The sequence below is a fragment of the Neopsephotus bourkii genome, unplaced genomic scaffold (genome assembly GCF_033783945.1).
Source record: "Neopsephotus bourkii isolate Nb327-2 ecotype Australia unplaced genomic scaffold, CSIRO-AGI_Nbou_v1 NB_1767, whole genome shotgun sequence".
NCBI classification, from domain to species: Eukaryota; Metazoa; Chordata; class Aves; order Psittaciformes; family Psittacidae; genus Neopsephotus; species Neopsephotus bourkii.
In genome coordinates this window covers 3,125,308-3,139,442 of record NW_026902241.1, presented here as the reverse complement: position 1 = coordinate 3,139,442, position 14,135 = coordinate 3,125,308, and the positions used below count along the sequence as shown (strand labels likewise).

At 41.4% G+C, this 14,135-nt stretch overlaps 1 protein-coding gene across 1 annotated transcript in view; it reads left to right on the top strand.

Moving 5' to 3' along the window:
* UST (uronyl 2-sulfotransferase) overlaps positions 1–8,942 on the top strand; it is a 159,509-nt gene extending 150,567 nt beyond the window's left edge. The window contains exon 8 of the mRNA XM_061378795.1: positions 5,939–8,942. Within this exon, the coding sequence (XP_061234779.1) occupies positions 5,939–6,222 (284 nt within the window). The 3' untranslated portion in view covers positions 6,223–8,942. The remainder of the gene's footprint in view (positions 1–5,938) is intronic.
* The last annotated feature ends 5,193 nt before the right edge of the window (positions 8,943–14,135 follow it).

The window sequence follows — 14,135 nt, the reverse complement described above, 5'->3', positions numbered from 1 at the left end:
TCTGTGATTCTGTATCTGATCTTTAGGGAGACAGAACATTGCAGTGTGCCAGTGGGCTAGAGTTCTGCTGATGTCCTGGAGTTAGGAGTCATTCCATGTCATCAAAGCAGCACAATAATTCAGGACAGAAATGCTAAAACAAAGCAAGCATTGCTAGTGAGCTTAGCATAACTGTCCTCAGTATGCACACAAGTGTCACATCTTTAGCTACATGTCAAAAAATGCACCTTTTTTGTTGACATGAATAATGGAGAAGAGAGTAAACTAGCAGTAAGAAGGTTAATAATTGGGATTCATACTATTTCAGACAGATAAAACTAATAAATGCTATGGGACAAACTACCACTTACTTTTCCATCCACCTTGGCTTTTAATGCACTTCTTCCTGGTCGTCAACTCTGTTAGGTTTTCTCCACTGTCCCTGATTTCCTTTAGCACATGTAAGGTCCCTTCCAACCCAAGCCGTTCTATGATTCTATGAACCTATGTGAAGTGCTCAGTCACACAGTACAGTCACATAGTACATGGTGCAGTCACATAGTACAGCCTCCTTCTGCCAGGGACCTCGGACTTGCCCTGCACTTGGCATGCTCCTGGCATGCTCCTGAGCAGTAGCAGCACTATGACCATTGGAAAGGTGGCATGTGAGCCAAACACGTCAGTGTCTTTTCTCCCAAAACCATCCTTTCCCAGATATCCTTCAAGAGCCCAGCTAAAAATTTCAAGTTTGAAAAGCGAATCAACTATGCCAGAGATTTTTCTGCTAGGCTGCCGTTAGATATTCTGGCGGGAGATCATTTCTAGCATAGCCATCAGAGCCCTGTTTTAGCACTCCAGTGATCATTCTAGTGGTAAATCAAGCAGAGGCCCTTGCTGATTCGTACGTCACAACTAACCACAGTAACATACATTTATTTCCATTTAAAACTGTGGAGCAGAAGGTATGTGCTGCTGCTCAGCTGCGTACCACTGAAACACCCGGCCTCCCCGTGCAGTTCCAGGAAATGAGTTTACTGTATCTGTGACAGCCATCGTGTTCACACAGCCTCAGAGCAGCAGAGCTCTTGGCGTGTGGTTTTCCACTGCGAGTATTAGCCGGGCAGGCCCACAGTTGCCTCGCCTGCAGCCACCCTGTGCTTGCTCCAGCCTGGCTCACCTCTCCCTGCGGGAGCCCCGAGGGTGCTGGGCTCCCTGCGGCTTCAACCTGGGGAGCAAACTTTCACCTCACATCCACCGAAATGGTGGGGCACTGGGGACTCCAAAATTCTCCTCTGAGATGGAGAATGTCTTTAGGCTCATTTTGTCTAAATATGGCAATCCGAGGTTGCTGTTTGAGCCACAAAGTAGAAAAACCACATTTCGCTATGGTTTGGTTTGCTGCAGTGAGTAATGCTGTTGTCTTAGTTTGTTTGGGGTTTTTTGAAGCGGGAAAAGTAATAGTAAATTATTCATCACCTGGGAACCCAAAAGAATTTAATTTTCTTCATCCATCTCTGCATACCAATTTAGGCTTAATTCAAGGCACGAGCAGGCTGCTCTCCGAGGTTGGGTTACTCTATAGTACTTTTCTTCTTTTTTTAAGTAACTTAAAAGAATGCCAAAGCAAACATAGCTTAAGAAAAAATAACCCTAAAAAGTAAATGGTGTAGTTTGTTGCCCTCCATATGGTTAGTTCTCTCCAAGGTCGTAAAACGGGGGTCCTTTGGTGGGACAGCTGGATTTGTGTAGCGTACGTAGATTGTTATTTTGGCTTTAAGCCAGATCTACCTTATTTTTCCATTTTGCTTCCATGATGAGGAGAGGTGGTTAAGGTGACTTCAAGAGGCAGTTCAGTGATTTCATCCATATTTGTATTAAAGAGCCTTTTAAGAATATTTCAGATTAGAAACCAGTCTAAATAAAAATCAAGTGCAAAAGAACATGCAAAGGTCACTACTAGTTTTATCAAAAGGCTGAGCCTGCAGCCAGGCACAGCTCCAGCTCACGCATCTGACAACCAGTGCCTCACAAGTATTGATACACTGCCATTGCTGATGATTGTACTGCAAGAACCAACTGGAGCCAAAAAATCTACGTTGCTCCTATAGCCTTCCAGAGTGTGTATGTGTCTTTGTATACATCTATGGAGGTAGGTGGGTGCATAGAGCAAAGAACTGAATGTACACGGGCATCCTCTATGCGATGATGACTGCGAATTCAGAGGAGGAGTACGTATTGCTGCTTTCTTGCTGCCCACCATGAGGGCAGCATGCAGCACCTGGCTGGTGGGCTGCTGCCTGCCTGGCACACCACCAGTAAATTCCTCCTTGGCTGCTCCTGTCCCACACCAACCTCCCCCCCAAGAAAACAGTCTACTGCTTTTCACCTTGTCATCATTGGCAGCACTCCTGGGCCGTAACAGAAGTACCTCTCTCTGCTGGGAGGAGCAGCCACCGAAGGAAACTGGAGCTGTAAGAAGTGGCTTTTCCCGCTTAGAGTCCTGGAGGGACTGTATAAGTAAAGAGCTTTTGCAGCGAGGTAAATGGAGTTTTTTGTGACAGAAATAACCTATGTAAAATAAAAATGAAGTTGGCAAGCAGTATAAAGGCTTAAGCTTAATAAATACAATATTTAGTAGTGTATATTTGCTGCTGAGTTTGTAAAGAAAACCAGACTGCAAAGCTGGTGGGAGCTACCAGCTAAGCACCAGAAAGAGGAATGTCTTGAAGTGCTCAGTAATCATAAGGCATCAGTTACCTTCTCACCCAAGGATAGACTGAGTACAGTGTCCTTCCTGCATTGAGTCATCTAATAGCCATCAGTGGCAACTTGGACACATGACCGGTAATTTAAAATGATGAGACATTTGTTAGTCTACAGTGATGTATGGGTAACAGTTGTGTGAAAGAGACTAAGCTCTTGTGGAACCCAGTATTTTCACCAGAAGTATTTCACACCATTCACTAGCTACAAGTAGTGCTTTCTATGCTAATGTCTATTCTAAATGCAAGCATTTCATGATCCTTCCTCTACACTTTTTCTTAGCTAGAGCACGTTAAAGATCATTTGTTTACTTTTTAATTTAGTTTTCTTGTATATTTTAATCATTTTTACTCCTATCTAAATAAAACTATACAAATTAATGAACTATAAACAGTCAGTAGTTACAGAGCATATATCACCATACAGCAGTGTAATTAAAGAACAAAGAACTCTTGTGTACCAAATTGTTTCATTAGTTTGATATATGAGTAGAGACAAAGATTTCAGTGTAAAGAGCTACAAAGTTTATCATGAAAGGTCCATTTAATTACAGAGCAGCATGTTTTAACTGTTACCAACTAATGAAAACTATTCTTCCTTTAGAGAAGGAATTAAAAGTACAAATGCAAAACGGAATTAATCCTTGGAATAATTTTTGTGTGTGATTTAGAACAGCATTAAGTTTTGTAAGCTAGTCAACCTATCCTCTGTATCGTATTCTTCCAGCAGTTCAAATTGCTGTAATTGGCAAGCAAAATGAGAGGGAAAATACCTCTTCAGCTGTAAGTTTTTTTTCTTCTGCACCAGATGTGTGTGACAGAATGAAGTCAAATGAATATGAGAATGTCCAGCCCAGCAGCACTTGCTGTCTCATGCAGTATTATTAAAATGAATGGCTTTCATGTTTTTTTTTCTTCAGTTCCTTTACTCTGAAGAAGGAAATTGTGTTTCAGTTGTCTGAAAATTATAATGTGTTAATAGGTGTGGACACTCTAAGCTATATGAATATATATCTTCTAACATGTGAAGAAAGCAGTTCATGTTCACATAGCTGTGCTCTACCCCTTCTTGTACTTTTCAACATTTAAAATATTGCAAATACCAACTTTTTGTTTAAAGATCATTGCTGTTGTGTTTGCTAGCTGGGCTTACTCACCTTTTATTACCTCTTGAAACATGTGTTTGTCTTTGCTTAAAATTCCTCATTTCCCTAAAAAGTTATTTTTGGTTATTTCTCTTGGATAAACATAGTGCTTGTGGAATCCCAAGAACAACTCACTTTTCCTACTAGGAACCATCAATCCATCCTTTAGCAGTATGTGTGATTGTGAAAACGTGTTTCACTGTAGAACTGCTAAAGATGTGTTTAGCTTTGCTGGCAGGTGCTTCAGAAGACCTAGGTTTGGACTGCTCACGTGAGAAACTCTGCCCATGATAAAATCCCATTTTGATTCAGGGACTCCCCCTGAAAGGGAGGGCGATCACTGCCGCTGGGATCTGGTTGGAAACGTGAAATGTTCTTTGTTGCCTGCTTCCTCCTTGGAAGTTTTCTCTTTGCCATGCTTCATGGCCCAACCCTTTTGAATTCTTCCAACTTGCAGAACTGTAGTTACAATAAGAATTAGGTTTCCTTATCAAAATTGAGCTCTTCTTCACTGAAACAGTTTATCTATGTAGTCATGTAGCGTATGAGGATTTCTGTTTGGCATTTGAGGCTGCACAAATAGACGATCTAAATATTAAGGAAAGAATGAGTAGCAGAAGCCAAGATATCCTGAAACAAAAAAAAAAAATAAACACATCAGTTTTCATGCCGACCTTGCTGTTGTAGCAAAAAGCAGGGAAGTGAAGTAAGGGCTGACAAGATTAAAATTAATCTATTAGGTTTAGAGTAATGGAAAATGGCATTAAGATGTCCCCTAGTCTTCCCTCAGGAGAGAACCAATGAATCTAGTCTTAAAATCCACCAGAGACAGAGCTTTTGTAACTTGCATGCTCCACTGCACTGCCTATCTGTTCTTGCCATTATAAAGGTTTTTTACTAATGTCTCACTGACACCTGCTTGCTTCTATGCAAGCCCATTCATCTTGCCGTGTCTGGACACAGGTGTATTTTGAGGCTATTACAGTCATTTCCATAGGCATCACGTTCTCTCAGAGTTACTGGATTGAAGCACTGAGCTTTCAGAAAACCTGATTATAGAAGCTAATACTTCATCAGTGTGACATTCACCTCTACTACAGAAAGTTGCAGTCGTTAGGGATGATACAGTGGTGCCACAGATCAGTACTTCTAGCTTATTCTGTTCTCTTCTTCACCGTGAATGTTCAATTATGTTTCTGTCTTGAAGAAGAAGAAAATACTGAAGGATGCTCTGGCAGCTTATTGCCATGTGTTGAAACAGCAAAGTGATTGCCTTGAGATTTGGCTTTACACCTTGTACTAATCTCATTGGAGATTTATGTACTCCTCCAAAGAGGAGACAGAGCAATTCAGTATTTTCGCTTGTTACTCTAATTCATTATCAACAATAAGGGTGTTTTATTTCAGTTTACTGAAGCAAAAGTTGTCGGGTAAAGAAAAACATACTGAAATATTCCAGTCCCAGGTCATGACAGGAAGATGAGTCCGCTTTAATGAACAGGTGAAAAAAGACAAGAAAGTCATCAGGTACATTTGGTCCTGAGGAATCATGGTGATGAAAACAGTGCTTTGGTGTTAGGTGGATTCAGGTTGGTAAATACCTGTTTACATTTGAGCAATAATAAAGCACCACTGAGACACAACACAGTATGCTATATAGGAAATAATTGATTAGTTCAGCTCAGCTGTGTATTGGATATATATTTCATATGCATTAGGCAAAATTTCCAAAGCTAGGCAAGATTATGGGTTTCTCTGCGTGTGGTTTATGTTCATAAATGGTATGACCTAATTTGCATGTTGAGATAACTGTTCATTGCCAATTAAAATCCTTGGTGACATCACACAATGTCAAATGCCATCTGTGAAGTAGCTGTCTGACTTCAAACATCAGTATTTTTTCATCTCTTGTTAAAAGTAAATCCATTATTAGGGAGACAGCTTGAGCTCATTTGTATTAGTAATGCAGCAGAGCAATGCCTTAATCATTAAAAAAGTTTAGGTCTGGCCTCATTAATCAGTACCCACAACGTTGCTTGTTTTCTTTTACAGAACATAGGAAACTTGGCAATCTGACTGTGACAGTGAAAAAGACCGTCCCCTCTCCAGAAGCAATACAGATCCTCTACCAACGCATGAGATACGAATATGAGTTTTATTACTATGTCAAAGAACAGTTCCACCTGCTAAAGCGCAAGTTTGGACTGAAGTCTCGTATCAGGAAACCACGTCCCAGACCTGAGTTCTTCATCCCTTCTCCCCTGGAAACAGAGGAACCGATAGATGATGAGGAAGAAGATGATGAAAAGTGGCTAGAGGATATCTATAAAAGGTGATGGATGGAAGACCTATCCTTTCTCTTCTGGTGACCCCTCCAGCTTTCTTAAGATTTTTTTAATTATTATTAAAAGTAATTCCTTAAGGAACTGAGTTAATGCGCAGCAGCATTTGAAATGGAACATTTGAGACCATTCCCACATGCTGGGCCACCAGGAGATACCTGGTTTTGCAGGTTTGATTCATCATATGGTGTTGGCTCTATAGCATAGTTGCTATAGCATGGTTCAAGAGAGAAATATCTACTGTCTATCACAAAATAACTTTTGGAGTATGCAGTAGTCCTCTGGGAACCTACAAAACATTAAAGAATAGATTGGGCAGTCTTGAAAAGTGAATTTTACAGACTCTCATGTCTCTCCAGAAACAAGTCTTCATTGCATACCGCTGCAGCATTAGCTACCAGCAATTGGAACTACAGGTAGTGAGCCATTTGGCAAGAGTACTTCTTTTTGCCCAGAACACACTGATATCCCATTGCCATGTCTGCGCACATCCAAGGATAACAGGCTCAGAAGGGGCCTAGATAATGGCTTCTGAATTACCCTGTGCATGAGGAGCAAGGCTACTATTCTGAAAAAAATAGTATTAGTGGGAATAAGGCAAGTTACAGGAACCAGATGTTTTTTGGTGAACCCTTCTTTTTCATAGAGCAAGTAAAAGTTATCAGGTCAGTGAATGCAAAGTGCAAGGCAGAGTTAACTAAACAGTTGAGTTTGGTTTCTGCAGCTGAGTATGTTTGTATTAGACTCTGAAAGAAAAGGTGCAGCATATCTTTTTCCTGTTCAGAAAGGGGTTTTGTAGATTATTCTTATGGGTCACAAATCCTAAGAGACACAGAAAAAGCTACTCATTAAAAAAACTTAGCTGATTTCAACTTCTCCAGTTGAAATACTTCAGAATGATAAAACAAAGAAGGTATGCTCTGTGAAGTAAAAGACAATTCAATGATACATTGTTAAGAGAGCCACTGTGAAAGCTGCTCTTGTTAATCACTACAAGTATTATCAGCAAACACTAGAAAGGGGGTGGTTGGAGGCTGGGAGGGGAAAGGGGTATAGCTCAGTTATGTGTCATGCTATTGTCTTTTAAGGTGGGTATCCCTGAGGTTCCCTGTGACCTGTGGGCTTGCTGGCTATTCGACAGCCTGCCAGGACTGATGGTGGAGAAGTGACAGACCTGCATGCAGCAATGGGCATAGCAGAATAGGGGAGATTTGGGGGTCTTGATGAGGCCTTGGCCTCTTGGGCGCTGTTGTTGACAGAGGAAGCGGGCTGGTAGACAATAATAATAATTAATTCCTGTCCTGGAGCAGAGGAAAGAAGCAGGGCTGAGTTGTTGCAGCCCCTCTTCAGGATGAGTCCCAGTAACACTTCAGGGGCTACATGACTCTGTCTAACGCACAACCTTTCTCAAACATCTGCCAGGCAATTTGTGTTTCCTATTCTGCAGCTGCCTTAGCAGCATGTCTGCCATCTGCACAGTCATACTTTGGTTTGCAATAACAAGCAAAAGTTACTTTGTGATGGACACGGCATATAAACCTGGGTTAAGCAAGAATGTGGTTTCGAAGGGTTTCTTCTTTTATGAGCCTGCTGAGAGCCAATAAACATTGTGGCCCATCTTCATCACCCGTCAGCCTTTCTGTACCTACATGCAGAGGACAAAAATAAAGAAGTGTCATCATGTTAAGACAAGATGCAAACTTCCAGAAAATACTATGTAGAAATTTCTGTTCTCATTATTAACATCCCAAGTTGGTGGCAGCAATGCACTACTGTGGGGGAGCACGTTAAAGAAAGCTGAAAATGGCACAGATAACAACTAACATATTAGCTAAAATATGAATCTGCTGCATTGTATATTTTAAGTGGTTTCTATGAAATTACATTGAAAGAGTGATGATTAGTTTACACACTGTGGAGTTGTTATATTTTGGAAAGAAAACTAATAATCTCACCTTCATGAAATTCTGTTCGAATCCTTTTTGCCAACGTTGTAACAGAATAATCAGTCACTTAACACATTCACCCTTCCTGCAAGTTCACTGCCACTTACCGTAAAGTCTATTTGTTTCTGTTTATTTAATGGTATCTTTAGCCATCACTACTTATAACCTAAATACAAAACCTGTTTAATGATTTACTCGCTAGGTTTTAATGTTGTTGTATTTTTCGTAACAATCAGCCTGGCCTCTCCTCTTTGAATGGTACTTCATAAATTTATCTGGCACATAGCATCTAAGATTCCTGGTTCTACAGCCTATTTGTCTGTCATGAAATATATTTTACTTAATTGTTAAAAGGTACGTTTTAAGCTGGTTAATCTTTGACTTATTTATTGAAACTTTTCAGCACATTCCAAATTCTAAGTTGCTCAGGAAGAAGTTGATTTAAATTATTATATTTTGGTCTGATTAATATTTCATATTCAAAAAAGAAATAATTGTTTGTAAGCCTTTAGCCCACGACAGCTTGTAGGAAGTGCCATGCATGTACTTGTGAATCTTTGTGGGGGGAAAAAGGTGGGTGCTTAACATTTATGAAAATAAGGAAACGTATGTGTACATTAGCTTAGCTATAAATGAAAGCAAGGTATGTTTTGGGATGAAATATTCTTTAACTTATTCACTACCATCTCTTGAAATATAAATAAGCCATACGACTATTTTTCAGTCCAGTGATATTTAAGAATAAAACTTGAACATTTCTTCCTAGCACCATAGTCCACTTGCTTACGCTAGATTTTTTGCCTGAGTACTGCAGCTGTGGGTAAGGCACCGCAGTTGCATCGGACAAAACAGAATGAGATACAGCACAGTTTATCATCTGAAAGTCATGCTTTAGCAGTGAGATTGGGGCAGGTTGCTCCCGGGTTATTCTGTGTCCCCAGCTGCCTGGAGGTATGAGAATGAAGCCAGAATTACATTATTCAGGTGAGAAGTGCAGTAAGTACCCCTGAAGTACATTGTCTCATGAGCTTTGTGGCTGCTAACAAGTTTTATCCAGGAGAGAAACAGCTTGGTCCACACACACTGTGTTTTATTAGACCTAGTATTTGATGGCAAGGCATAACAGCCCCAATAGTCCAGAGTGATGTTGTAATGTAAGTGAAACATCAGTGTTTTCACACTAAAAATTGAATCGACTGTTGCTAAAATGCAGCATTCTGCAAAAAAGGAATTTTAGTCTTAAGTTTCCAGTGACAGTGACAAATGGTGGGGAGTTTGTTCCTATTTAATTTACTTCTCTTCCACATAAATTGCAAAGCTAAGTTCAAGTATTTGCAATGTGCTCTACTTATCTCAGCAGAGTGAAGGTATGTGAAAGTAATGGTGTATTTGAAGCATTTGAATTTCTTTGCAGTTCTTTATCATTGGTCCTTGATGAATTGTTTGAATGTTACAATATAGAATTGTACATGGTATCATAAAAACACAAACAAAACCACAGATTTTAGACACTGGAGGACAAGTCTGTTGATTCAAGCCATTGAATTCTTCCTCTTTTCAATACTTTACATAATAAAACTATTTAAAGGTAGAGTTTTTGACTAACAAAGGAAACCACACTGCATGCCAACTTGGATCCTCTTAGCAAATGAAAAAACATCATCCACCAAAGAATAAAACTGTGCATCCTCTTAAAAAATACAGGTCTGGAATTCTCAATTAGGAGTAATGGTGCTCTAATCTCCTCCGCTTTAGGAAAGGGAACATCTGTGGTGTTAGACGACAGCCTAAAACAACACAGCAACATTTTTGAGTGCTATAATACTGTAACACAATACCACAGCATTCCTTCTATTTTATTTTCAAGCATCAGGCTTTACTGTATAGAGTTCAGCAAACATATAAAACACTGACAATCAATCTGCTTATGTGAGCCAAGACCAGAGAAAAGAACTGAGGATTGCTACATGTAGACTTCCATACACAGACTCCATGGGAAAAACAAGAAAGGTGTTACCAAGCCTTGGAAATGCCTGTCTTGGTGGTGCTGAAATCACCAGGACTGCTTCTGCAGGGTCAGTCCCAAGGGAGTGTTTGCAAAGGGTCTGCTTAGGTGCCCACAGGTATTGTGGGAAAGGTGCTAGAAAGCAGCTCCATGAGAAAAAGCCATTGAGGATATGAAAAAAAAATCCCCTGCAATACATTGGGAGTGGATGGAAGGGATCTTATTTTCAAGGCTGAAAGTTAAATCTCGACCAGCATAAATCAGTTGCTGATGCCTCACTTGCAACTGGAAAACTGTCATGCATTTTCTTGGGTTTGCCCAGAAAAGGCACTGCATGCCAAGCTGCAGCATGAACTTCAACACTCAGTTCTAAGCTCTGGAAAACAGATGTGTGTAATGGAAGCACCAGCACACCACAACGGTTGTGTCTCAGCACTGGCATCTGATCCTGTCATGTTGGAAGAGCCTGAAGGTGGGGTGGAAGGTTGCTGTGGGGGCAAGAAGGGATGGGAATGGGGGGAAGTTTTCTGCAAATGCATATTTGGTCTTTTCGATGCCGTAAGATGGTGAGGATTGACCAATGGTGTATTTGAATGGGGATTGTGAATATAAACATGTGGATTTCCTTTTCTGAGTATGTAAAAGAAGAATGCAAGTCTGGTTTTGTATTTAACTGATTGTGGCTGAAAGGGTAAGTTAATAACACTACTGTAAAGCAGGAATGGCAGCAGTGTGCTTTATGCAAACTTTTGCCATCCATCTGTTCTCTTCTTTGAATCCAGTGGGCTAAAAGGCTCATGTTAAAGAATTCTGCTACACTGCAAGGGAATTGGTGCTGTGAAAAGTAGAGATTAGCAGAAATGCATGGGGGCAGTGCTGCTTGGAATTAAGAATAATGCTCTAAATACTAGGATGATACAGAGCACCCCACAGAAGTGTTACACAAACTGCCCAATCTGTGGCTTTGGCCCATCTGGAAAACTTGAGATGGTGCTTCAATATCAAATGCTGCTTCACATTTGTGATTTCTATTAAGTTAGCATTGGGGGAGCTTTTTCAATCTGCTTGCAAATTGCCAGTCTACCCCAGAAGCCGAGCAGAGTATCAGGCTCTACCTGTATCTGATGTGCAGGAGCTGCTCTGAGACATGGCTTGATCCTTCAGCAGACTTCTTTCCAGGTTGAGTGCAAGTAGTCAGCTGAGTGAAATGAGTCCTTCTCAGCACAGTGCTGCTGCTAATGAGCAGAGTAATACTCAGCTACTGTGCACAAGGGAAGGCATTCCTTCATTTCTCCAGTTTACAAGGCCAGGACGGTACTGGGAGACTTCTGATAACCTCAAGGCTCACTGGAGCATTGTCAGGTAGCAAAGGCCAATTGCATCTCCCAGTTTTGAACTCGTAATCATCTCTAGTTTGGGTGCAGGAAAGAAACAAAGGCAATCACAGCCCATGGCAGACATAAGAGCCAGGGTGTGGCTTCCCAGGAATTTCTCTTCTAGAAGCCTCCAATGCAGTTTATGTGATTGTAAGCTCAGGGAGGGGAAATCAGCTATAGTCGTTAGTCTCTGATTCCCCAAAGAAAACCAGATTCCTAAGATCATGCTGGAGAGATGTTCTAGAAGAAGCAACAATGAGGCCCCTATGTCTCACTGAAGAGCTGTAGACCTTTTCCAGTTTCGCTTACTCCATTTGTTTGTATATGAACAAACCGTAGGCCTATTTGGTGTATTTCCCAAGGTCAATCTGTGTAGGGTATTTCTTCACTAACCATGTTGTCTGAACATTTTGGAAAATGATTAATATATTTATCCTTTTGATCCACAGTGGAGTTAAAGAAATGCTGTTATCTTCATTTCATACATTGGGAATGGATGCAGGAAGTGGGTAAGTGATATTCCCAATGTCACACAGGAGGGTTGTGAAAAAACACTGATGATAATTTAGCCAAGTGTCTTAATCCTTAAACTGTCTTTCCTGCTCTAAGATCAGACCTAGATTTCAGAAGGCAAAACAGGTACTATAGGAAATTTTAGTACTTAGAGTTGTTTCCCCTTACCTTGTCCTTAAAACTCTGCAAACTTTTCAGGTAACTGCCTAAATGTTAATGAATTTTTAATGCTTCAACAGACCATTTATGTCCTTTTGGAACAAAGATTACTTCCTGGTCTTATCTGTTCAGTTGCATAATGAACACATGCAGAAATGGCATGGCTGTAAGGCAGCTTTACGTTTGGGAAAGGTGATCCTGCAGCAGTAAGAGCAGATAAGCGGATGGGTGGCTGAAGTCACACCTTGTAAATTTAGCTGTTTGCAAGAATATGGTCACATTTTGTCCTGCAATATGTGGCCATTGCAGCCTATCTGAAAAGTTATCAAACCTGTGTTCATGTATGTCCTCTAAGTCATATTTTCCTTTGGTTTTCCACAGTGCTTAGAAACACAGAACATGAAGTGATGCCTTAACTGTTCAGCAACCAACACCAACATGGAGTCAAAAGACTGGCTCACTGAATAGTTGTTTTTCTCTGGTGTATCCATAAAGCAGAAACACTCCAGCTGTCAGACAGGGGTGTATACCTCTTAGCTGAGAGATCTGGTGCTTTCCCCTCATCTTCTCCCAGTTCCTCCCTTACCTGGACAGTACACATCATTAAAACTTTTGCTGATGTCTTCTGGGGACCATCTTAAGGAAGACTGAACAAACGTGAACATAGTCCAAACTCCTCTGTTCAAGTGCCAATGCTTTGTGCAGGAGCATAAGCTGCTGAGCCTCACTCTAAACTTCGATACTTGGGGAAAGGTTCTTGAGGTAGAGCCCACCTTGCAGGTGTCAGCTCCATCCCTGCTCCAGATCTAGTTTCTGCTTAGAGTATTAGGGCGAGTCCTGGCCTGTCTCTGTTGAAACAACTGAGGCTTAGCACTGCCAAATCTGTTCCCTTTGGCTGCTGGCCAGGAGACTGAAATGAGCTGGCAGGTGAGCACATCAGGGTGCAAAGATGTCTCCACAGTGTCAGCCCTCCAGCATGAGCACACTCGGTGTCAGCAGCAGCGCTGGAGGCTGGTGTCTGAACGGGGTGAGGGAAACAGAGCCGGTTTCTCAGTCGCAGCTAGCTGGTGGGCATTTCTGCCAAATCCTTGGACAAGTTTGTGCTAGACCTGTCAGCACTTGCTGTGGGAAAAATCTTTCTTCCTGCACTTCTTGGGACAAGGAGCTGGCAAGGAGAGCCTGGCTGTGCCTCTCTTCCAAAGAGGCTGCAGAGATCCAGGGGAGGTGTCAGGAGCCTTCTGCCTGCCTGCCCTATGGGGGCCTGAGCTCAGGACTGTTTCTCACCAGACAAGGCAGGACAGTGCTGATAGAAGACAGTGTTGCTCCTTGAAGCATGAAAACCCAGCTCCACACAATGGGGTTTCTTTTCAGAAACTGCTGTGAAAACTCCCTGGAATCTCTCTGCATAATTGTAGCTTTCCAGCAGGTTTTGCCCCAAAGATCGTGATTTGGCTGATCAACACTGGCTGGAAACTGAGCTTTTTAGTGACTCTACAATCCAGCCCTTGTCAGTCACAGCACTTGGGTACATGCATGGGTCTCTTTGTGATAAACCTCACTGGAATTTGGAAAACATTCAGCAAATTTGACCTCTATTTTGTCTTACAAATATCATAGTGTCAAGCAGCATCACGCATGTCTTATCTCTCCAAAACTGGGAGAAGGAGATGGAATTATTATGTGGTCAACTCTGATTTTCCAAAACAATGTCTTTTGAGTCAAAGGAAAAAAGCTTTTTGCTTCTTAGGAAGAAAAGAGAATGTCCTCGTTTTGTCTGGGAGAAGGGGGATTGTCTCAGACTTACTCTGATCCTTCACAGTCATGTACCCGTCACCCCAAATAAATCTAAAGCATTTCTGTCTTTTGTAGGTATAGAGAAGCATTGCAGCCAGCTCCTGGAGGATGGTC